The 26,696-nt window shown below is 40.2% G+C and overlaps 1 protein-coding gene across 1 annotated transcript in view; it reads right to left on the bottom strand.

The window, feature by feature from the left end:
• LOC134677978 (fatty acyl-CoA reductase wat-like) overlaps window positions 1–26,696 on the bottom strand; it is a 38,564-nt gene that overhangs the window by 6,286 nt on the left and 5,582 nt on the right. Inside the window, exons 2-7 of the mRNA XM_063536410.1 lie at window positions 16,524–16,701; window positions 13,193–13,283; window positions 12,426–12,548; window positions 11,497–11,621; window positions 8,322–8,480; window positions 760–869 (exon numbers count right to left, since the gene is read on the bottom strand). Of these exons, the coding sequence (XP_063392480.1) occupies window positions 760–869; window positions 8,322–8,480; window positions 11,497–11,621; window positions 12,426–12,548; window positions 13,193–13,283; window positions 16,524–16,701 (786 nt within the window). The remainder of the gene's footprint in view (window positions 1–759; window positions 870–8,321; window positions 8,481–11,496; window positions 11,622–12,425; window positions 12,549–13,192; window positions 13,284–16,523; window positions 16,702–26,696) is intronic.

The raw sequence follows: 26,696 nt of genomic DNA, 5'->3' as shown, positions 1-26,696 counted from the left end.
ATAGATTGCTCACTCCATACAATAGTTTAGGTACCAATAACACTATTATTTTCATTGTCGACATCTAGCATCGAGTAGCGGAATTATCAGTACTGCTACTTGACAATAGGTAGCGCCGACCGGAAAGTCTAATGCTCAGCAACATAACACTTTCCGGTCGGCGCTACATCTATTGTCAAGTAGCAGTACTGATAATTCCGCTACTCGATGCTAGATGTCGACTATGAAAATAATAGTATTTTTGGTACCAAAACCAGTGTTGCCAACTCGGATTTAGAAAAAATGCTAGACTGATGTATAGATTATGCCAAAATTATTCCAACTTTTTTTGAAATAAGCAAAAAAAAATGTTAAAATGTCACTTGAAATTATAGACACTTCAAACACATAATTTTTTCAAATTTGCCGTTTTTTTCTACTGACAAAATCTGCTTGACCAACTTTATATAGACCGTCGACGTCCATCCGTCCACAAAAGTCGTAATTCATAATACCTAATGAAAATATGAACCACATAAGGCGATAGCGCATATTGTTGCTGCCAAGTTGGTACAAACTTGGCTTAGACTAAATTATGCTAAAAAATATGCCAGATGCTAAATGGAAAATATTGGTGCCAAAGCGAGTGAAAATATGCCAGATCTGGCATCATTTATGTCAAGTTGGCAACACTGACCAAAACTGTTGTATGGAGTGAGCATTCTTATCTTACTATATTTCTTTATGGCTCTACTGTATGTTTGTCTATCTGTAGCTCACCTATGGCGGGTCTGACGATGCAGATGGGCAGGTCCCCTGACATGGTCCTCACAGCCTCCTCGGCTAAAGCTTTCGTGTAGGCGTACGTGTTAGGCCAGTCTTCGATCAGCCTGTAAAGAAACCATTGAAATGTAAATAAAACTATATACTTATGTAACGTACATTACACTGAGCTTCTAGCCAGGCGTGGCTCACTCCGCGATTTCGTTGCCTCGCATAAGTAGCTAATACAATATACATCCGTTCCACACCAATTTTGGTGGCTAGCCATAAGCCGCGCGTGGCGCTGTCGCCACCTAGCGGTCATATCTCTCCTAACGCGTTTTGTTAGAGAGTGAGTCTTTTGTATCTAGTACTAATATCCTATATCCGCCCATACGTCAAACCTTGCCAAGCAAAATGAAATTTTATTTTGTCAACACAAAGATTAAATTAGAATGGAACAGGAGACCTTTTTATAGGTCTCTGGGCGGCTAGACGTTATTTATTCTGTGCCCTAATGTAAATTACGGGATCCCTTTGTTTCCCATAAAGTTTTTAGTAATAATTTATTGTTTGTCATATTATCGTTAGTCATAAAACTGAAACCGTTAACTTTTCTGGATTTTCGTAAGGTTATTCTGTAGAAAGGTTAGGTTAGGTTAGGTTTGTTTTATGCCAATCCTGAAAAGTTACGGGTTTCTGAGAAAAATCAATTATGACTAACGAAAATTCGGACAAACAATACATTATGACTTAGAACTATTTGGGAAACAATAGAGACCCGTAAATTACATTCGATAGCGTATATTTTTGTATGGGCAGTTGAACAGCGCGCCAAGCGGGACGTTTTGGAAGCTCTAAATCCCATACAAAATGACATTTAACGCAAACGCGTACGTCACGTCACGTTATGACGTTATTGGAATGAAATTTACACTAGAGGTACTGGCGGCTTAGCCAAGGTTACAAATCGCTATCGCTTCGCCATCGAATCGCTTTGTGTCTCTCTATCACTCTTCCATATTAGCAAAAAGAATAGATAGTATAGAGGGGTCCTGTAATTGTAAATTTTGTAATCACAGTAAATTTACTGCCATCTATCGACACACGACTAAAACTCAACGTATAAAATTATCCAAAAATGTATATATATGGATAAATGATTTTATATTGTTTTGACCCATGCTCATTCACTCATATCTATGTGTTAAAATTGTGAAATATGAAACGGTGTCACGCCATCTAGCCGAGAATAGGCCAAAGGTGTGTGCGCCATCTATGCGAGAATGACGATTTCTTGATTTCCGAGGCACGTTTTTTTTCCTTTGTTCATCTTATACGAAGTTACATATATGTCTTTGATATTAATGTAACAGTGACAATTGCGTTTCGTTCGCTACGTAACGTCAGGGCCGTCTTAAACTATGCTGGGTGCCTTTGGACACAAGAATTTTGGGCCCTTTTGGAAAGTAAAGAAAGTAATCTATTTTTTTTTCTATTATCTATAATGTTACTGTCTGTCCTTGGGGGCCCCCTGAGGATGGGGGCCATGGGGCCCCGTGTGCCCTTATGTTAAAGACGGTACTGCGTAGCTTTAGCGATTGGCATGTTGTTAACGGAGCCTGACCTACTAACACGATATACTTACGATATAAGTATTAAGTTACTTAGTTTAGGTATTGATGTAAAATATTTAAGAGTCAGCTATAATGTTTGCTTAGGGGTCATCCATTAATTACATCACACGTTTAGGGGGAGGGAGGGGGTCAAGAAAATGTGACATATTGTGACATGGGGGAGGGGGGAGGCACAAACTTTGTGACGTCACTTTAACTTCATCAGTAACCGAAAAATTATTTAAATTATTTTATTCGCTGTACATTTAAATAACAAGTTTTTAAAACGATAATCGTTTTTATTCGTTTAATTTTCTGTCCTAAGCAGTTTTGGGTTATAAAATTACTAATATTTATATCGTCAAAAATATTTTGATAAAATATTAATAATACTTAGGTACTTAGATACTTAATTCGATTTGGCGTTTTCGAGAAAAAATGTGACCTCACACTTGGGGGGAGGGGTTTGCCAAATGTGACCAAGTGTGACAAGGAGGGGGGGAGGGGTCAAAAAACCTAGAAATTCGTGTGACGTAATTAATGGATGACCCCTTACGAGATTTTATATTAGGTATATGTTGACCATTCTAAACTATACAGGGTGATCAATCCAAATGGGTCAGTATGGAGAAGTCCGAAACTATGAGAGATAGCGAAATCTGTTCTTAGGAACCATGGCGTCGATTTTAGATTTAATAATAATGACATTCAAACTTTTTTTTAACTCTCATACATAACCGGGAATCGAACCTGGTCAATATTCTTTATGTAACCGCGTGTAGTATTTGTTTGTATAATTGATCCTAAAAGTATAAGGACCAACGGCTCGATTCGGGAAATGAGTTAGAGATTAACTAGATTCGATATAGTAAAGATATGTGACGTTCCACGGCAAAAGGTACCTTATGGCGGCTGGCGCCGCGATTCGGGAAATGAATTAGAGATTCACTAGATATAAAATAGTAAAGATATGTCACGTTCCACGGCAAAAGGTACCTCATGGCGGTTGGCGCTTACGTCGCATAGCGCCGCAATAATATTGGAGAGGCGTTAATAATAGCGTAAGCGCCAACCGCCATGAGGTACCTTTTGCCGGAGTTTGAACCTGCGACCTCCGGATTGAAAGTCGCACGCTCTTTCCGCTAGGCCACCAGCGCTTCTATATAACATGTTACACAAAAAAGGCCGCAAAAAATATCTGACATATCGCGGCCTTCGAAGAGTAACATAATATTATTGCTGATGCCTGGTACAATGACATCAATCGGTGATCAGAGGGTCTACCGCGAACTACGTTTAACGTGTTGCCTCCCTCTCACACTTACGTACGAATTTACAAGTGCGACGTGCGACAGAGAGTCAACACGTCGATACGTGGTTCGCGGTAGGCCCGAATGGAAATGACGTGTGCTCAATAACAAAAAGAACCGACCAAGTGCGAGTCGGACTCGCGTTCCGAGGGCTCCGTAGACTACCCAGTTTTTAACAATGTATTTTTTAATGTGGAACTTGAATGAAATGTCTTTAAAAACCCGTGGGGGTTGGATCAAAAATCAAGTAATTAAGTCCGACTCACGCTTGACTGCACATTTGTAATAGATTTGTCATCTATAGGTAAATAATTATTTTGTGTATTTTTCCAAATTTTAGACCCAGTAGTTTCGGAGATCAGACAAACAGACAAAGGGTAAAAACGGGACCCTATTACTAAGACTCCGCTATCCGTCTGATGTCCGTCTGTCTGTTACCAGGCTGTAACTCATGAACCGTGATAGCTGGACAGTTGAAATTTTCACAGATGATGTATTCCTGTTGCCGCTATAACAACAAATGAGTACATACTAAAAATAAAATAAAATAAATATTTAACTTTTTTGCCGTTTTTTGCGTAATGGTACGCAACCCTTCGTGCGCGAGTCCGACTCGCACTTGTTTTTTCTTTTTGAGATACGGACCCCAAAAAAATATTCAAGGTCCTATCGATTTCGCTAATATCTTATGTAAACCGGAATCATACGCCGAAGTGTTTTTTGCAGCATTTTCCTCGATAGTAATTGCCATAGAATTATATATTGACGTGACACATGTTGACCTCACATTGCGGAACTAGAGGGTCTAATTGTTTTGTTAAAACAATTATTGGTTACTATACCGGGTGTGGCCGGTAACATGAGCAAATAATTAAAACATAGATTGTACTCCTCAAACGGTGACTCTTTTGTTCTACAACTTTTAAAAATTATGAATTATTTAGACTCCCTATTTTTCATATAAAATAAATATTATCTTCAATGGACGCCATCGCCACGCCATATCATTGTGATTGACGTTGCTTGTCACGCCATAAACATAACAAAATTCGCAATACATTGCGTCTTAGAATAAACTTAATCTATTAAAAAACAAACCACAAGTTATTTTTAAAAGTCGCTGAACAAATGTTGGTCAGTATGAGGAGTACAGCCTACAGTTACATTTTTTGCTCATGTTACAGGCCACACCCGGTATAAAAAAAACTTTAGATTTAAGTTAGGAACTGAACCCCTAGTCGAGTCATCCTTTATATTATTGACCCGCTACAAGCAGAAAACTGTGTTACGTCTTTCCTGTAGACATACACAAGAGTTAAGGGCTATAAAGGTTAATTTTCTTATTTAACCCTTATCCACGTGAAAAGGTCCTCCTTTTATTTAAAGAACTATGATAAAATCATTGCTTAAATGCCCACAAGCTGTTAACTATTGCCCACAGGAGAGGAAAACTAAAGTGTTCGCGCGAACTGTACATTTTTCTTAACTCTTGTGTATGTCTACAGGAAAGACGTAACACAGTTTTCTGTTTGACGCTCAATTCCTCATTGCCTATAATTATTTATCATAGCGTCGATAACTTTAGCGTTTATAACTAAGTGTCATGTTATTAATACTATGTTTAGCATAACCGGTAGATAATTGTCATTGTAGGTCCAACACCTGACTTGTTATAGTAACTTGAGTATATGTAAACAGATCAAATGCCAACCTGTAATAATCTTTACAAGATAAGATGATGTAATTGGCCCTGAGGTACTAGTATCGCTAAAAGCAGCCTTTTTAGGGTTCCGTACCCAAAGGGCAAAACGGGACCCTATTACTAAGACTTCGCTGTCCGTCCGTCCGTCTGTCTGTCACCAGGCTGTATCTCACGAACCGTGATAGCTAGACAGTTGAAATTTTCACAGATGATGTATTTCTGTTGCCGCTATAACAACAAATACTAAAAACAGAATAAAATAAAGATTTAAGTAGGGCTCCCATACAACAAACGTGATTTTTGACCAAAGTTAAGCAACGTCGGGCGTGGTCAGTACTTGGATGGGTGACCGTTTTCTTTTTGCATTTTTTTCCGTTTTTTTTTTGCTTTATGGTACGGAACCCTTCGTGCAGAGGCGTAACTAGGGGGGGGTTGGAGGGGGCACGTGCCCCGGGCGCTGTCCAAGGGGGGGGGCGCCAAAATGGGCAAAATACCTCCCATAGAAAATGGACCAGCCAAAATGTAGGACACAGCCAAATTTTTTTTTCGCGACTTGCTCAGTAGGTGTAATCCCAAAATCTCCCTGGCAAGGAAAATGCAGTTATTTTTTAGCCAACCTGTATACAGGATGGTCCAAACCTTGACGTCCAAAAATTTTTTTTAGTATCGTCGTCGTGGGTTATCAGAATATATATACCCCATGATTAGCCGATTTTTCGTAGTTTACGAGTTTAACTTTTAACTTTTGTTAAGAAATTCCGGGGTGAAGCTTTGCTTTGCTTTTATGTCTTCTAATACATGTTCGTGGTATTTGCACATATAACATGAAATAGCGATGGGGAAGTGACACCATAAAATAATAGTAGAAATAACAAAAGAGGACTTTTTTAATGAATTACTAATTTGGAAGCTTTCCACCTCAGTTCCTTTGACCGGCGACTCTGAAAAATTAGGACTATTAAGTATCACTTTTTTGACCTTTTAAAAAAACTTAGGGTCTAGCAGTTTCTAAAATAACAAAAAGTCCTTGAAATCGCTTGTATTTTATTTTATCATTATTTATTTTTTTATTTATTTAGGTAAGGGCAACATCTAAGCTTGAACTCAGCTCAACTCAGCCAAGTGAGGATGCTGTTGTTTTAGCAACTGCGCCGTTGGTCAAGGATTATGTTACAAAAAGAAACAATAAAGTTCAATAGTTTTTTTTTAAATTAAATCATCACCCCAGAATTTCTTAACAAACGTTAAAAGTAATAAAAATCATAATTCGAAAACTACGAAACGTCGGCTAACGTACATATTCTGATAGCCCACAGCGTGAGAAATTTAAAAAAATTATGGACGTCAAGGTTTGGACCACCCTGTATAAGACATGCCGTGATAACATCGCTCGTTCTGTGATACTAGAATGTCGTGAAAAACCTGTGTCAGGTTTCGATGTGGGATCGGGACAAACTAGTCCAATTCAATCCCACCAAGACTCAATTTTGCGCGTTTAGGGCTAAGAAAACCTCATTTTTCAAGGCACAAGCCTTCCCATCTCAGGGAGTATTGGGAGCCTCGGTGTTGAGATCTCCATCAGTGACGTCCAATAATTTCGTAGCCACCTTGCTGGGTAGGCTGCGCTCGTATCCAAAAAAAAACTCGGTGTGCTCAATAAAGGGAGGCGATACTTTACTCTGGGGTAGACAGATCCCATTTATTGAGTACTGCTGTCACCTTTGGGCAGGAGCATCTGGATGCCACCTTGGACCCTTCAAATCAGTCCAAATGTACCTGTGAATAGTCTACGATCCCAAACTCACAAGCGATATTGAACCTTTAAGTCTAAGGAGATCTCCAAAAAATAAGTGTATAAGTTTTAAAATGGTCGGCAACGCGCATGTGACCGCTGACCATCAGGTGGGTCGTAAGCTTGTTAGCCACCGATGTACTAAAAACACTTTTTTGTCTCAATTAAAAGTAAACTGTAAGTAATAAGTAAAAAAGTAACTCTTTCGTTAGTTCATTTCGTTTGAGGGGGAGGGGGGGCGCAAATTTGGTGCCTGCCCCGGGCGCCATATCCTCTAGCTACGCCTCTGCCTTCGTGCGCGAGTCCGACTCGCACTTGCCCGGTTTTTATTTTATCCTTCTTCCTCGCGTTATCCCCGCATTTTTCCACGGCTCCGCTTGGCAACTAATCCCAAGAATTGATGTGGATCTCGGGGTCCGCTTGACAACTAATCCCAAGAATTGATGTGGGCACTATAGTTTTTATGAAAGCGTCTGCCGTCTGACCTTCCAACCCAAAGGGTAAACTAGGCCTTATTGCGTGGGTGGGCCGGTTTCCTAACGATGTTTTCCTTCACCGAAAAACAACTGGTAAATATCAGATGATATTTCGTACATAAGTTCCGAAAAACTCATTGGTACGAGCCGGGGTTCGAACCCGCGACCTCCGGATTGAAAGTCGCACGCTCTTACAAATTGGGTAAACTCACTTAGATTTAATGGCGGCCAGTCTCTCCTCGCTCAGCTGCTCGACCAGGTCCACCATGGTGCGGGGGTCCCCGGGGCTGTCGTAGAAGTATTCATTGAATGAATCTTCTGTCTACCCTACAGGTACCTCAAACTCACCAAGCGAAACTCATGAATTCAGGAAAAATCTTAACACCGCGATGTAGGATTTCCCCGCTCCGTTCCAGCGCCATCTACCATGATATTGGGTAAACTCACTTAGGCTTAATAGCGGCCAGTTTCTCTTCGCTCAGCTGCTCGACCAGGTCCACCATGGTGCGGGGGTCGCCGGGGCTGTCGTAGAAGTATTCATTGAATGAATCTTCTGTCCCCACCCTACAAGCACCTCAAACTCACCAAGCGAAACTCATGAATTCAGGAAAAATCTTAACACCGCGATGTAGGATTTCCCCGCTCCGTTCCAGCGCCATCTACCATGATATTGGGTAAACTCACTTAGGCTTAATAGCGGCCAGTTTCTCTTCGCTCAGCTGCTCGACCAGGTCCACCATGGTGCGGGGGTCGCCGGGGCTGTCGTAGAAGTCCTCGCGCACGGAGCCCCCGATGCGGCTGCGGGTGGCGTGCGCGTACGCAGTGGATACGTGCACGAACGATCTGGAATAGATGTACTGGTTTATTGCTTGGTTACCTATAGGTCTGTCATGTATAGTAAGATTATTCTCAAATAATTTTTGCGCCTAAGGTCCACTTGCACCATTCTACTAGCCCGAGGTTAACCGGTTAAACCTGGAGTTACAATGGTTACCAGTACGCTTAACCCCGGGTTATTGGGATGGTGCAAGTGGGCCTTAGAGTCCTAAGATCTGTTAAACGAAATCTATGTTTCTTTTGCGCGAGCGGTGAGCTCCCGTGTAGAGCGCGTGCCAAAGCAACAATTTCATTTAAAAAGCGACTGTATTGTGGTGGTTTTAAGGTTGAAATCTGTCTACATTGTGTAACATGTTTTGGTAATGTAGAACGATCGACGACCTCAATGTAGGCGAGCGCAAACATCAAACATCAACATTTATTCAGCAAATAGGCCACAAGGGCACTTTTACACGTCAACATTGAATTTACATACAAGCAAATAAACATCAAAGTTTATAAAAGACATATAACCGCAAATATCAATTCAAACTCTTCTTCTTCCTCGCGTTATCCCGGCATTTTTTGCTACGGCTCTCACATAGGAGATTGGAGTCCGCTTGTCAACCTCCTAAACCTACCCACCTTAACCTTAACCTTGGGTTAGTTTGAAATATCAATTCAAACTAAAGTATTACAATTAGGTAGGTACTTAAGAGATGAATTAAAGTCTCTAAATGTTGCACATATTATTACATACTCGTAGATTTGAACCCTAATACCATACAGGGGATACAGCCGCTTTTTAAATGATATTGTTGCTTTGGCATGCGCTATACTAAGCTCACCGCTCGCACAAAAGAAAATTTAGGAAACAATAGAGACCCCAAAAACGCAAGAGTAATAAAAATTTTAGCAGTTTTGAATTCATAGAATTTGTCCTAAAAGGTCATTGAGACATTCGGGACTTTAGGAGGTCACTAACCGCCTCAGATTATGATATATATATAATATGTACTTTGCATTACTTACGCATAATAAAAGAAACACGTGACATATGGGGTCATCCATTAATTACGTCACACCAATTTCTAGGTTTTTTGATCCCTCCCTCCCCCCTTGTCACACTTGGTCACATTTGGCAAACCCCTCCCCCACTAGTGTGACGTCACATTTTTTCTACGAAATCGCCAAATCGAATTAAGTAAGTACCTAAGTATTATTAATATTTTATCAAAATATTTTTGACGATATAAATATTAGTAAGATATAAATAGTAGTAAGGGGGAGGCCTATGTTCAGCAGTGGACGTCTTATGGCTGAGATGATGATGATGATGATGATGAAATATTAGTAATTTTATAACCCAAAACTGCTTAGGAAAGAAAATTAAACGATTAAAAACTATTTTCGTTTTAAAAACTTGTTATTTAAATGTACAGCGAACTAAATAATTTAAATAAATTTTCGGTTACTGATGAAGTTAAAGTGACGTCACAAAGTTTGTGTCTCCCCCCTCCCCCATGTCACAATATGTCACATTTTCTTGACCCCCTCCCTCCCCCTAAACGTGTGACGTAATTAATGGATGACCCCTAACACACAAGGTTAATCTTAATTTTCGGCCCTACCGGTTTTTCAACATTTTTTTTCAACATTTTTAGGGTCCCGTACCAAATAAGTACAAGGTACCCTTATGGTGCGACTCCGTCCGTCACAGGTATACTTGAGTAATCGAAAAAAAAGATTTATGAAGGAAAATTAAAAATTATACCATTTTTCCTCGCCCCCCCTCTTTCTCTAAAGATTATCAATGAAAAATCATGAAATCAGCAATATTACAGGATAAATCGCGCCTCTATCTTGAAAACTTTTTTTTATAAAAATACTTTTCCGAATTGAATTTGCAATTTTGCCACCTTTGCCAATGTTGATACTTCTGGCCAAGTCTTTTGTGTTTATAGCTACATTGATATTATTTAAAGTTTGTACGGAACCCTCGGTGCGCGAGTTAAACGAGTGAGTTCGTTCGACTTGACCGGTTTTTTTAAAATAAATAATGTAATATATTTTAAAGTCATTGGCCACTGAACTGGGTATTGAGATAGGTCATCCCTTGAGTTAGAATTAGAATAGTATCGGACTAAGTTAAAGGTGACACTCGGTTATCAACAGCAACTGCATTACTGCTACTGGCATTACTGCTGGCATTATGGTGTGCAGGCGGGTTTACGCCTTTTTTACGTTTACGTTCTTTTTTCCATTTTGTACAGAGAGAATCAGATTAATTTAAAGTAAAATAGTGTGTAGAAACACAAGATATGAAAATCCATGCACAGATAGTTATTTGTTTTACAAGGGGGCAAAGTTATTGTTTAACCTCTCGTGCTAATATTGATACCAGAGCAAGCGAAAAGATTCCAAGATTGAATCACAAGCGTAGCGAAGCGTAAAGGTCATCGTTATTGACAATGGTCAGTGGTCACTAAAGCTGTATCCAGACGAGAATATTTTTCGCCAATCTGATGAAATTCTCCGATCGAACAGGGCTGTGCGGACGCAAATACCAATTTGATTCCCCGATCACATCAGCAGGTGCCTTAGAGAATATAACCAACGGATAGGCCATGTCTATAATTTTCGGTACAAAATAGTCTGCCGTTTTTTGCGGGGGAGGGCACATCAAATGTGTACGTCATGTCAGATAAACGTCAGTCCATACATGTGGTTGACATGTGGTTGACCATTGGCCGCCTTTTTTCGACAGAGGGGAACGCCTGTTAATGACCATTCCGTTGGTTATATTCTCTAAGGCAGGTGCGGACACAAAAATGCCAATTTTCATAGTAGAATGCAAATTGGTGATTTAATTTGTGTACGTGTGGACGCTACGTGACGTGGTGGACGAGTATGGCCAATGAACCATTGGAAAAAACCCAACTACCCAACCCGACAACTCAAAACAGATCGTCTTGGCGCCGATAAGGAGTGCCGACCCCACCTAATGTGGGATAAGGCAAAGGAAAAGAAGAAGATGACTTACTTGATATGTTTGCAGTCCTTTCCCAATAGTAACGCTTGCATGGTCCCCCTTACGTTTGTCCTTGTGGCCAAACGAAGGGGCTCATCGAAGGTCACTGTCGCGGCAACGTGGAAAATTATGTTTACCTGTCGAAAAAAGATTTATGACGCTATTCATAAACGCGTTACTGGTTCGAATTAGGTATAGTCAGAAAGTAAAAAGTCTGCAGCGATTTTGATAGCCCACGCAGTACAAGTGTCATTTTAAACGTCAAACTTCTATGAAATTATGACGTATACATAACACTTACACTGCGTGGGCTATCAAATCCGCTGCAGACTTTGTTTGGTGCAACTATATATATGAATCTTTTGTCTTAATCTGTCATTTTGACTTATGTATTTGTAAGAAAGGGATAAAATATAAAACATAATTTAACTAAATCAGGCCCGTCAAGTTTTATTAAAAAGGGGCTTAGTGTTGCAGTTTACTGACGTTTATTGAGGGGAAGGTACACATACATACATACTCGTACATACATCACTGGCTCAGTGACCCAAAAAGGATCTTGGCCTCTGACACAAGAGAGCGCCATTCTGCCCTATTCTGCGCCACTTCACGCCAGTTGGGTATTCCGAGGACGGACAGGTATTTTTGGGCTTCGTCAGCGGTATCTGGGACGCCCAGACGGACGTTTTCCCCCCGGATGCCCCACATACGCTCTTCTCACAGCACGATCCTCCCCCATCCTCTCCAGGTGACCAAGCCAGCGGAGTGGTGTGGCTTTGACACAAATGCTTATTTATTGCATTTACCTTATTTACGTAACAACTCGGCCTATCTGTGCTCGACCTCGAACCCTCCGTTTATGCCATTATAACCACTCGGCCATTCTGACAATAGTATGTCCCAGTGCCTGTTTTTGATACAGCATTTCTACATAGTCTTACCTCATTGGCTAATGTATACCAGTCTTGATCACTTATGCCCATGCGCAGTTGTGTGATGTCTCCACTGACAGCTGTCACTCGTTCTATGAAGCCTGGTTTACGTTTGTGCAGCCCATCGTATACCTGTCAGTGACATATTGAATCATAAATAATTATAATTTATAGTAGCTAGAATTGGAATTGAAGCGCTGGTGGCCTAGCGGCGAGAGTGTGCCACTTGCAATCTGGAGGTCGCGGGTTCAAACCCCGGCTCGTACCAATGAGTTTTTCGGAACTTATGTACGAAATATCATTTGATATTTACCAGTCGCTTTTCGGTGAAGGAAAACATCGTGAGGAAACCGGACTAATCCCAATAAGGCCTAGTTTACCCTCTGGGTTGGAAGGTCAGATGGCAGTCTCTTTCGTAAAAATTAGTGCCTACGTCAAATCATGGGATTAGTTGTCAAGCGGACCCCAGGCTCTCATGAGCCGTGGCGAAATGCCGATATAACGCGAGGAAGAAGAAGAGTAAGCTACAATGATATTCTTTGGTTAACATATTCACTGACAGCGACTCGCTATGCGGGCTCTCTCGTAGGCGCTTTTTGCTACATACGGGCTTTCCTATGTCATCGGCTACGCTATGTGCTATGTGTTCGCACTAGCTCGGTATGTGTTAGAATGTTAATAAATAGTCAATTAAAGAGATACAAAGGTTTTACGGCGTATATTTATAGTGTAGTTATCATTTATATCATAAAAATAGCTTGAAAGGTATATCTTACCGGATCCTGGAAGATCTTTGCGACTCGCTCTTGCGAAGTCTGTCCTTTTTTCTCTCGCAGCAGAAGATATACTCGTTTGATGTCGCACGACCTGACGGACAAACATACACATATTACATAAATGTAAGTATATGAATAAATGGACTAATATAAATAAATGGACGGCATGACAATTTTTCACATAACTAAAGTAGTTCGGAAGATATTAAGAAAATTTTCGTGATATGGCATACCTAATCTTTATAAGGTCAATTAGTTTTGTATCATATTTGTGACGTTATCAATGAAAAGGGACCTTATTGTCGATGGCGCTTACGCCATTGTTAACGAAGCTCCCATATGAATACTATGCCGCGCGACGCTCTGTGGCGTAAGCGCCATCGACAATAACGTCCCTTTTCATGGATAATGCTCCATTTGAAGTAGATTTGGCCGATTCTGTGTAATTTTTCGTGCTATTAGGTAGGTACCTGAACTTTGTGATAAACCTAAAGATGATAAGGTACAAATGTAGTGCATACTTATATTCCATCGTATTTTCTCGGAAACGTTCGTATTTGTCATGCTACTTCAGTCAACCTCAGTACTTTTTGAACCGACACTGACTGAAATAGCAAGACACGTTCGTACGTTTCCGTGAAAAACAAAATGGAAAACAATTATGCACTACATCTGTATCTTTTGAGACTTGTGACATAAAAGCTTTTCAACCAGATGTTTCCCAAGGAACATAGTCCCGGCCGTGACAAATATGACAGCATCTTTATAGAACTCTTGAACGGCCGAGTCGTTACGACTATCGCCTCTTCTACACTCGCGTGCAAAAGTATTGCATCACTTTGCATTTTTTCAACTGCACCCAATAATTTTGTAAACCGGTTATTTTCGATTAATTATTTTAATGGGATCATGTCCCTTGAAGTTTTAGCTTTACGAAAAGTTAAAAAACATGGAAAACGGCCCAGTATTTTTCAAATTATCGGCATTTTCCCGATTTGTGAGCGGTTTCGCGTTATCACGCGCACGAGTTGCGCTACCCTTGACCCCTATAAAACGGGGGGTAGGGGAGGGGTTGTTATCAGTCACTCATCAAAAGTTGACCGGTACACATCTCCGCATATTTTCCCGTGAAGAAGACCTGTGAAAAATGGAAACCACTGAAGCTGAAGTCCGCCAAGTCATCCAGCTCCTGCAAGAGGGGCGTAGCCAACGTTCAGTAGCTGCCACGCTGAATTTAAGTCAATCTACCTTTACTTCAAGACCAAGAAGCGGCCGCAAAAAGTGTATATCAGAGAGGGACGACCGCTTCATTGTCACAACATCTCTCCGAGATCGACACCTGACAAGCGTTGCCATCCAGCAGCGTCTGCGTGAGATACGAGGAGTGGCTGCCAGTGAGTGGACAATAAGAAGAAGACTCAAGAATGCGAACTTGACACCCAGGAGGCCCGCAACGGGGCCCAGATTGCTGGCGCGACACCGTACAGCCCGAAGAGAGTTTGCAGAAAATCATATGGACTGGACCATTGAGCAATGGACCCCAGTTCTCTTCTCGGACGAGTGCAGAATATGTTTGAATGGATGTGACCGAAGAGGAAGAGTCTACAGAAGGCCAGAAGAACGGTTCGCCCAATGTTGCTTCTCCGAAAGGGTCGCCTATGGCGGTGGATCCGTGATGTTCTGGGGCGGCGTTTCCTACGACGCGCGAACAGAGCTGGTTTTCATGCCTGGGGGGGCCGTGGCGGTGGATTGACCGCTGCCAAATACATTACTGACATCCTGGAGGAACATGTTGTTCCTTATGCCGGTATTTTTGATGAGGGGTTCATCCTAATGCAGGATAATGCCCCGTGTCATACCGCTAGGGCCACCGCAGCCTACCTTCTCGAAGTGGGCATCGACACCATGACATCGACACCATCGAGCCCGGACCTTAACCCCATTGAACACGTGTGGGACTACCTGAAAAGGAGGATTCAGAAGCGTAATCCTGCCCCGGCCAATGTTGAGGAGCTGAAGGGAGCCTTGCTGGAGGAGTGTGACGCTATTCCACAAGATTTCATTAGAAAATTGATTAGGTCATGAAAAACCGCTTGATTTGTGTGAGGAGGGCTAGGGGTGGCAACACCAGGTATTAATTTAATAATAATAATTTATTTTGTATTAAATAAATGACTTTTATTCTTAACTTTCCTAAATTTATTTCTCGACCATTATGTCGCTACTTTCAGTTTCTGATTTTTTTTAGTCTTCAGATTTGAAATTTCATTAAATTTCCCAATTTTCTAATGCGTTACATTATAAGCTTTCAGTTGATACCAAAATTTTCAGAATCGGCTCTAGAATTACAAAGATATTGGGTGCGGACGAAAAATGCAGTGATGCAATACTTTTGCACGCGAGTGTATTATAAGTAGTTAACCTGCCTGCGCGTGCTCAAAATGTATTTACACATGCTTTGGCTTGAGTGATAAATTTTATGACATACCTAATGTAGTTTTAAACGGTTTTAAGACATTTTTTGTGACACACTTTAAATATTTGGACGATTCAAAGACATTTTTTGAGACACACGTTAAATATTTGGACGGTTATGTGTTATTTTTCGTGACATACCTGAAATTTGTGACAAACCTAAGGATCTTTATAGAACTCTTGAATGGCCGAATGGCACCGCCCTATCGCCTCTTCTATCATAAGCAGCTGACCGGCCTGAGTTCTCGAAATGATCTACACATGCTTTGGCTTAAGTGATAAATTTTGTGACATACCTAATGTAGATTTGAACGATTTTAAGACATTTTTTGAGACACACGTTAAATATTTGCACGGTTTTGTGTCATTTTTGGTGACATACCTGAACTTTGTGACAAACCTAAGGACGCTAAGGTCCTAAGTCAGTTTTGTGACTTGTGACATACCTGAACAGCTTTTCCACTAAATGTTTCCCAAGGAAACCAGACCCGCCCGTGACAAATATGACAGCGTCTTTATAGAACTCTTGATTGGCCGAGTCATTACGACTATCGCCCCTTCTATCATAACTATCATAAGTAGCTAACCGGCTACAGTGCTCAAAATAATCTACACATGCTTTGGCTTGAGTTAAATTTTGTATAAAGCAGATTTGGACGATTATCAGACAGATTTTGTGACATATTTTAAATATTTGGACGATTTTAAGACTTTTTCGTGACATATTTTAAAAAATTTGACGATTTTATGTCATTTTTTGTGATAGCTATTTTTTTTTTCATTTTTGATTATAGGTGAACTATAAGTGAACTGTGTGACAAACCTAAAGATGCCTCGGTCAGTTTTGCGACATTACCTGAACAGCTTCTCAACCAGATGTTTCCCAAGGAACCCGGATCCGCCCGTGACAAATATGACAGCATCTTTATAGAACTCTTGAACGGCCGAATCGCCGCGCGCGATAGCCTCATCGATCGCGCGGTGCCGCGACATCGCCGCGATCTCTTGTGCTAGCGCCGGATCCATGGTACCCACTGTTGAAAATAAATTTCTGTTAAAAATGTTAATTTAAATGTTTTTTGTAAAAAAAAACATTTTTGAGAGTTTTATTATATTTAATTCAAAATTAATCAATTTAATTGATCAAATGCTCAAAATGTAATTTATTTCTCGTGTAGGGGGTTCAATTATTTAAAAATCTATGGATACAGTTTAAATTGTGTTGTAAATTAAAATAATGTCTTCTTTCAGTAAAATACCCTATCTACGATATTTAAGGTACTTTCCCTTGATGTCCCATACTCTTGGGACACCCTGTATTACAACTTATCTTTTATGTAATAATTTCCTTATTTTACACAAAAAAACATGATTTCATTTATTTATTTAGAGTTAGACCAAGAAAAGTCTGCAGCGACTGCACAATTACTTGAAATTACAAAATGTACAAATAGCGGACTTAATTCCAGAAGACATTCTCTACCAGTCAACCATGAGCTAATTAATTTTAGTAAGGACTACTACTTTCTTTTCCTTTAATATAAATAACATAGAGTTAGACTAATAAAAGTCTGCAGCGATTTTGATAGCGCACGCAGTGCAAGTGCTATTTTAAACGAAAACCTCTATGAAATTATGACGTATAAACAACACTTGCACTTCGAGGGCTATCAGAATTGCTGCAGAATTTTCTTGGTCTAACTCTAAATACCTAATTACCTACGTTATGACGTATGGAAAACTTAGTTGTAAAAACTTTATTGCTAACGCTACGTCTTACGTAGGCGAACAACGCGCGAACGCGGCGCGGCGCGGCGCGGCGAAATCAATCCTTTGATGCCCATAGAAGTGTCCTACGTAAGCGATCTCGTTGCGAACGCGGTGCGGCGCGATTTGCACGCGAATGTCAGGCGGCGCGGCGCGGCGCGGCGCGGCGGCACATTACATTTTATTAACGACTTACGCTACGTCTTACGTAGGCGAACAACGCGCGAACGCGGCGCGGCGCGGCGCGGCGGCGGCCGCTTTCGCCGCGCCGCGCCGCGCCGCGTTCGCGCGTTGTTCGCCTACGTAAGACGTAGCGTAAGTCGTTAATAAAATGTAATGTGCCGCCGCGCCGCGCCGCGCCGCGCCGCCTGACATTCGCGTGCAAATCGCGCCGCACCGCGTTCGCAACGAGATCGCTTACGTAGGACACTTCTATGGGCATCAAAGGATTGATTTCGCCGCGCCGCGCCGCGCCGCGTTCGCGCGTTGTTCGCCTACGTAAGACGTAGCGTAAGTCGTTAATAAAATGTAATGTGTTATACCTAAGCATCATTAATTGGTATCACTTAATTGGTATCACCTACTTTTTCATTGTACTAATCCGTTTATAACCACAACATTAATAGCAATTACTATCGTGTTATTGTTTATAAATATACTTAATACTTACAGTGTTTTAGGGTTCCGTGCCAAAAGAGCAGAAGTTGCTAAGCGGGCGAGGTGTTCAAAATTACCTTGACGCGCTCTTATTTTCTTAACAATAAAGTCAAGATTATTTTGAACACCTCGCCCGCTTAGCAACTTCTGCTGCTGACAGCACCTATACCCCGAAGTTTATTTTTTATTAGGGTAACATTCCATTTCCACGACAGCTGCACTACTGTCAATTTTACTATGGAAATTGACAATGACAGCGACGCGTTCAGTACCGGTAGTGCAGCTGCGGTTAGAAATGGAATGTTACCATTAGCCTGTAGGAGTGTCGCATTTTTATATTTTGACCCATGTTTATGTTCTTGTTATACTTATTTTCTTATTTCATTTCCATGAATTGTTACCCGAAATATATTATTTTCTATCGATAACATAACCCCGAAGTTCTTCTTCTTCCTGGCGTTATCCCGGCATTTTGCCACGGCTCATGGGAGCCTGGGGTCCGCTTGACAACTAATCCCATGATTTGACGTAGGCACTAGTTTTTACGGAAGCGACTGCCATCTGACCTTCCAACCCAGAGGGAAAACTAGGCCTTATTGGGATTAGTCCGGTTTCCTCACGATTTTTTCCTTCACCGAAAAGCGACTGGCAAATATCAAATGACATAGAGCCGAAGTTAACGGACTTTAAAAAAACCGGGCAAGTGCGAGTCGGACTCGCGCACGAAGGGTTCCGTACCATAATGCAAAAAAAAAAAACAAAAAAAAGAAAAGAAATATAAACGGTCACCCATCCAAGTACTGACCACTCCCGACGTTGCTTAACTTTGGTCAAAAATCACGTTTGTTGTATGGGAGCCCCATTTAAATCTTTATTTTATTCTGTTTTTAGTATTTGTTGTTATAGCGGCAACAGAAATACATCATCTGTGAAAATTTCAACTGTCTAGCTATCACGGTTCGTGAGATACAGCCTGGTGACAGACGGACGGATGGACGGACGGACGGACGGACGGACGGACAGACGGACGGACGGACGGACGGACGGACGGACGGACAGCGAAGTCTTAGTAATAGGGTCCCGTTTTACCCTTTGGGTACGGAACCCTAAAAACACGGTATATCTCTTATAATGATGGAAATACCCACTGTTGGTTCTGACGCACGACTGCGGATACAGAATCCTAATTACGATAGATGACGTTTTGTTTTGCCACAAATAATAAAATGAAACCGGTCAAGTGCGAGTTGGACCACCTACAAATGTGGAACTTGCAGAAAATACACAAAATTTCCAATATTTCTGGTAACTTTTATAATAATTTCAGTCTATAAAAGTCCTTCTGCTGGGCACAGGCCTCCTCTCATGCGCGAGAGGGCTTGGGCTATAGTCCCCACGCTAGCCAACTGCGGATTGGGGACTTCACATACACCTTTGAATTTCTTCGCAGATGTATGCAGGTTTCCTCACGATGTTTTCCTTCACCGAAAAGCTAGTGGTAAATATCAAATGATTTTTCGTACATAAGTTACGAAAACCTCATTGGTACGAGCCACAGGATTTGAACCCGCGACCTCCGGGTTGAAAGTCGGACGTCATATCCACTCGGCCACCACCGCTCTCAAAAACCATTAAATATATTTAATAACTGAAACATGTCAGTTGTAATAAGAATCAGACAGTAAAATTAAAAGTAAGATCCATAAATTCCTTGGCGAAGTACATAGGGTCATTCAATAAAAGGTTTCCGAGTTTTTTTTTATTGCGACAATTTGATTGAAATAAATTGGCGTCAATTTCATCTATAACTGCAAAACGTAATTCAAGACCAAAAAAAGTAAGACAATGTGCCACTGCAATAATTTGTTTGTAAAATAGTAAATTCCTTCTGATAAATAATCACTCTAAGATAAATTATTCATTAGTAATTTTAATCCTACTATCAGAGATATATTATAACTCCGTATAAGATAAATAAAGTCTAAAAAAAACGTGCCTCGGATATCAAGAATAAGTCATTCTCGAATAGATGGCGCCATTATAATTTATACCTTTGGCCTATTCTCGGCTAGATGGCGTTGAGGACACCGTTTGATATTTAACAATTTTAACACATATCAGTGAAAGGACATGGGTCAGTATGGAACAATAAAAATTAAAAATAATTTATCCGTAAACATATTTTGATTAATTTATACATTTTCAATTTTATTTTAAGTTTTAATCGTGTGTCGATAGATGGCAGTAAATGTACCGTGACTACACAATTGACAATGACAGGACCCCTCTATACTATCTATTATTTTTGCTACTATTTAAAAAAAGTACTTTTATTTACTTATTATTACATAAATACAAGACGCGCTAGTAAAAAGTGGCAACTTTGTTGACTTTTTTTGGTCTTGAATTACGTTTTGCAGTTTACCTACGGATTACACGTGAACAACGTCCGCATAGAATTAACGTTTATTTTAATTTTAATGGCTGTCTGCATAGAATTAATTATTATTCATATTACTGCATAAGCGACGACCGTCTATTTTTTATATTTATTTTTATTGTATATTTAGGTAAAAACTGAATTGATTATAAGTAGAATATAAATAACTAATTATGGAAAAAGCCCCACTGTTAGTTCTGACCAAGTTCTGACGCAAATCTACTGCAGACTGTATTCTAAATACGAAAGAATGACGTTTTATATGTCACAAATAGTTATTTGTTTTACAATGGGGCAAAGTGGCTTCCAAAATCGAACCACGAGCGTAGCGAGTGGTTCGAAAAATGGAATCTTGAGCGTTGCGAGGGTTTCAAAGCACGAGGGTTAAACAAAATTTGCCCCCAAGTGAAACACAAAATTTTTCACCACATCAACCCAAACCAAATATTAAATGTAAAATATCAAACAAAATCAACCCATATGAAATATTTATCATCCAAAATCATAATTTTAAAAGTCAATTCTACCAGCAAACATAAGAAAACAAATCAAAATTTGCATACTTTGCCTCACATGTGAACAAAATGCAACTTTGCTATTAGTTTTGGAAGTGCTTTCCGAGCTGGTGTGGTGAAAAATAATACAATTAATCCAGTGAGTTTGCGCCGTGCTACAAATGTTTTCCGGTCACTGATATTGACATACGCCAATAGATATTGTCAAAACAAAGTTAGGTAACTTACGGAAACGTACAGTAAAAACATGACTTGCATTTTCATCAGTCTCCGTACAAAAAACGTAGCATGACATGACAAATACGAACGTTTACGACGACGAAAACATTTTTTTCACCACACCAACTCGGAAAGGCTTACTTTGCACTTCAAAAACTGATAGCAAAGTTGCATTTTATTCACATTTGAGGCAAAGTAATCAAATGCAAATTTTGAGTTGTTTTCTTATGTTTGCTGGTAGAATTGACTTTTAAATGATGATTTTCGATGATAAATATTTAATAACATTCATTTGGATTTGATTTGGTTTGATTTTGTTTGATATTTTACATTTAAAATTTGCTTCGGGTTGGTGTGGTGAAAAATTTTGTGTTTAACTCGGGGCAAATTTTGTTTAACCCTCGTGCTTTGAAAGCCTCGCAACGCTCAAGATTCCATTTTTCGAACAACTCGCTACGCTCGTGGTTCAATTCTGGAATCTTTCGCTAGCTCGGGTATCAATATTAGCACGAGCGGTTAAACAACAACTTTGCCCCACTGTAAAACAAATAACTATTTGTGACATATAAAACGTCATTCTTTCGTATTTAGAATACAGTCTGCAGTAGATTTGCGTCAGAACTTGGTCAGAACTAACAGTGGGGCTTTTTCCATAATTAGTTATATATATATATTCTGGAATCTTTCGCTAGCTCGGGTATCAATATTAGCACGAGCGATTAAACAACTTTGCCCCCGAGTGAAACAAATAACTATTGTCTTCGTTGTCATCGTCTTCTCGTTTGTTAAATTACTTAGTAGCACGAAACTATAAACTTATCGATGTCTGGTGATTAAAGCGGGCCACTCACACACCTGCCGCAGGGGCAATATTGGAATTGGACCCTTAATTGCCTCCTTAATTGTGATGTGTGTAGAGAAGCAGGGGCAATTTTTAGATTGGGCCTGCAGGAGGGCGGCAGGGGCGCAAGACCTTCCTAGCTCCCTAGATTGTATCTACCGCCCTGCTAGGTTGTTACATGTGTAGTACGATTGGGGCAATTCCAGTCAGTTCATTGGCGACTACTGAACCAAACGGACCAATCCTTTGGTGCTTTGATAACACAGGAGCCATTCTCGTCGACGTGCGTTCAGCGGGACTATCACTTACACACTGAGTGGCAGGCTAGTGTGTAGAAAACAGCCTAAAATTGCTCCGACCACCGTGCGACCGGTATTGCCCCTGCGGCAGTTGTGTGAGTGGCCCGCTATAGTTTGTCAAAGGACTGTCTCTTTTCAATCATAGACAGCGAGAGTGATACCTACATTTGCCTTACACTAGTGCTAGCACCCAAAAGATAAGGATTTGTATAGTTTTCCTGGTTCTTACTGACTGACAAATAGGTTTGACCAACTATAACTATGTATGGGATGCATAATTACAGACTTACTGCGTTTAAACTTTGACTACTTTGAGTAGCAGTGTGAGAATTGTGAGATACGAGATATTTACAAAGTAGTGACGAAATCTTTCCGCATAAAGGCCAGCGCAAACCGGCGGAGCGTAGCGCAGATCACCGAGGAGGATTTACGAAGCGCAGCGCACACCGGCGAGGTAAAATCTCCCGCGATACTGCGAGCGCCCGCCAGCCCGAGCGCTGGCGGCCGGCGCATCAGAGAGCACTTCGGCACATGCCGGGGGATGCCGCGGCATGCCGGCGCCTACCGCCGCGGTATCCTCTAACGGGCTCCTCGATGCCGCGGAGTAACTATCCTCCGTGATGCTCCGAGGTCGGTCTCAAAGCATTTAAATTTATACCTGAAGGTCATTGAAATAGGGAAGAAAATACATTGATAATTTTAAAGTGATCTGCGCTGCGCTCCGCCGGTTTGCTCAGGCCTTTATACTATGACTACGCAATGTTACAATTTAGTAACTTTTATTTCTTAATCAACGAGGTTAACGACTTTGTTCACTTAATTAATGATAATTAGAACCGTAGATGTAATGATCATTATCTCTAGCGCAGCGGAAAGGCTTTCAAAATGAAGGTGGTGGGTTTATTATTAAACCCCGGCACAGAATAAATAATATTATTAGGTACAGAAGACTCACTCTCTAACAAAACGCGTTTGTTACGATCAGGACCGATATGGCCGCTAGGTGGCGACAGCGCCACGCGCGGCTTATGGCAAACCCCAAAATTGGGGCCGAACGGATGTACTTTTAGCTACCTGTAGCAAAGCGACGAAATCGCGAAGTGAGCCACGCCTGACCCCGGCTCGCACACACGGCCGCTAAATTGCATGGTCACTTTCTTAATGGATTAATTCACGTGGCTATGCAATTCTGCAGCTCGCTGTAAAGCATCATATATCGCAACATTAATATTGACATTTCCTAGTTGTTTTTCTATGAAGCTAAGAAGGTTATATCACGAAGAAACTGGATTAAAAACCGGCCAAGTGCGAGTCGGAATCGCGCACGTAGGGAAACCTACCATTACGCAAAAAACGGCAAAAAAATCACGTATGTTGTATGGCAGCCCACTTAAATACAATGTATTATATTCTGTTTTTAGTATTTGTTGTTATAGCGGCAACAAAAATCCATCATCTGTGAAAATTTAAACTAAGTATGTCTATTACGGTTGATGAGACACGATACAGCTTGGTGACAGACAGACGGACAGTGTATTCTTAGTAATAGGGTCCCGTTTTTACCCTTAGGGCACGAAACCCTAAAAACGGCTTAACCAGTCACATTTAAAATGTATTTCATGGAAAGACTTGCTAAAAAGTTCACTTGCAAGCCCTCTTTTGCTTTTGAAAGACCGACGATAAGACACGGACAGACAGACGGACGTGGCTTATATTTGAGTAGCTTATAGGGAATGCTCCCGGTACTGAGTTTGTATGGCGAGAACCGGGAATTCCCGGTTCCGGTACTGTTTGTATAGAAAACCAGTACCGGGAGCACTCCCTAGTAGCTTAAGTAGATTCCTAATTGACTACGAGACCCTAGAATGGTATTAAAATGCGCAACATTTCAATATTATACAGGTCCTGACTTATATGCAAATATCTTATGCATATGCACACTGCAAATTACATTGTGGCTTAATTATAGCACGGAATCTTATTAATAAGGTTTCCGACGTATTCTTTTTTCTGTCTGCGGGCGGTAGCACAAAAAACCGTAATTGCTATGTATAAATTAGGTACTTTATTATTATTACGTAACAACGTAACGTTTTTTTTCTAAATAAAGTTTTCTGATTTAAGAAGAATAAACTCATTATCAATATCAGAATAAAAGCAAATCTAGTCAGTAGAAAAAGGCGCGAAGTTCAAATTTTCTATGAGACGATAATCCATTAAGCGCCTACATTTTGTTAATTTGCCGCCTTTTTCTAATACTGACAAGATTTGCTTGACCAAGTATAATCGCTCAACCGATCATAGACAAAATAATTTCCATGGAAAGTTTTAACTTTATTTTTATAAGCTTTATCTTCTCAATTTTTTCATTATGAAACTACAAGGGTTCCGTATTTGCTATTGTGGCCACGGAACCCTAAAACAGACGTCTATAAGCAAATAATAGCATAATTTAAACTCACGTATTCGTTAATATACTTAAACATAGCACAAAACCAGGTCAATGTCTGACAAACATCGAATTTGTCAATATGCATTTTTAAATATTTTCATTACTCAGACATTTTGTGCTGACGAATTCTTTAGTTTTGGCTCAATAGGACACGCATTTTTACGTAATGGTAATAATAAATTTTGTAGGTTACAAAAATAGCCAGAAATAGATTTACGAACAGATGTTCCGTCAGATCCAGAAAAATGAAATTGTTAAAATTAATTAAAATCAATCAATAACATTTTATTATAAGCACACTTTACATTCCAAAAAATATTACAATTACAAAGATGGCGTCATTGATTTAGTAATTAAATTACATTAAACTCTCTAGTTAAGTTATATTAAACATCACTCAAAAGTCGATTCGAAGTTTTTGGGCTGGTTGTTCAGCGAACAAGAGGTGTGTTTTGCCACTCTTGTGTATAAAATGCAAATTTCTCATCAGGTTTTGAATAATTAAGAGAGTATTTACCAGCTTGTATGGTGAAAATAACTATTTGTGGTCAGATATGTCTGGCGGATTAATCGGTCAAAATATTTCAATCGATATTACTTTCACAAAAACTTGCTATTTGTTATTGTAGGTACCCCGGAAACTTCCAAACTGGGAAAATATACCTACTTATGTGGCGCGCGCACCGCTAGTAAAATCGCAAATGATCCAAACGACGTTTTTCATGTTTTTGCGTTTTTTCGATGACGTTTTTTCTGCTTTATGAATTAACACAACCAAGGTTTGAGCCCACAATTTTAGACCACATATTATTATAAGTATATGAAAGGTTTAAGCGTAGGTATGCGTGCGTGTTTGTGGTCAAATGGATAAATGTATTTCTGCAACCATTTGCTCACGTGCGTCACTTTGAAATAGTTGTTTATTCTTATAGAACTGGATCCAAAGTTTATTAGCTATAGGTCAACCACTTAGCTCAGGCGATTTATTTGTTGTATGCATATTGCATACAACATGTTGGATGATTAAGTCAATTGTGACGTTATCTATGAATCTGTCTGTCTCTGTCTGTATTTATATCGGAGCATCGTTAATAATGGCGTAAGCGCCATCGACAATAAGGTCCCTTTTCATAGATAATGCCTCAATTAAGGTAAGGTGGGGTAAGACGAACATAGTTTACTATTGCCACAAAACAAACAGTATAGGTATGAGGATTCCATACAAGTGTTTATCTTGCCCCGGTGATAATCTTACCCCACCTTACCTTAAGTCTTCTATTGACGTGTCGATGTGTGTCCATATTTTTGTGTTCTTAAATTATTATTTTTTTATTGGAAAAGATAAACATTTGACCACAATCTCGCCTGATGCTAAGTGCCGATGCAGTCTAGGGTGGAACATGCTTACCGCATTCGGAATACCTTCTTTCCGATGCGGTAACTAAACGCATAGTCTACTCTCTGACAGTTCTCCTGTCAAAATTTCAACCTTATTTATGTTTCATAAAAATTCCGAAAATGATTCTAAAATACTAATTAAATTAGGAAGTGACCTATTTGAGCAGTTTAGGTAGACTAGGAGGATCATTTTGATATGCATGAAGCCAGGTTTGGTTCAACAACCTCCGCGCAATTTGGGTGACAAGTTCCGTTCAAGTGGCATACTCTTTAGACTTGTTTCTTCGAAACCAGCTAACCAGGAGGCAGGATATGCCAACCAACCTACAGCTGAGAAGGTACATTATAGTTTTACATAAGTGTCATACTCTGGTGTATGTTATTTTGTTGGAAATGCGACAGTCATGTTGTACCGGTTATCTTGTATGGAAAAGCATGCAT

The sequence above is a fragment of the Cydia fagiglandana genome, chromosome 27 (genome assembly GCF_963556715.1).
Source record: "Cydia fagiglandana chromosome 27, ilCydFagi1.1, whole genome shotgun sequence".
Taxonomy (NCBI): Eukaryota; Metazoa; Arthropoda; class Insecta; order Lepidoptera; family Tortricidae; genus Cydia; species Cydia fagiglandana.
This window is presented reverse-complemented; position numbering and strand designations above follow the sequence as displayed.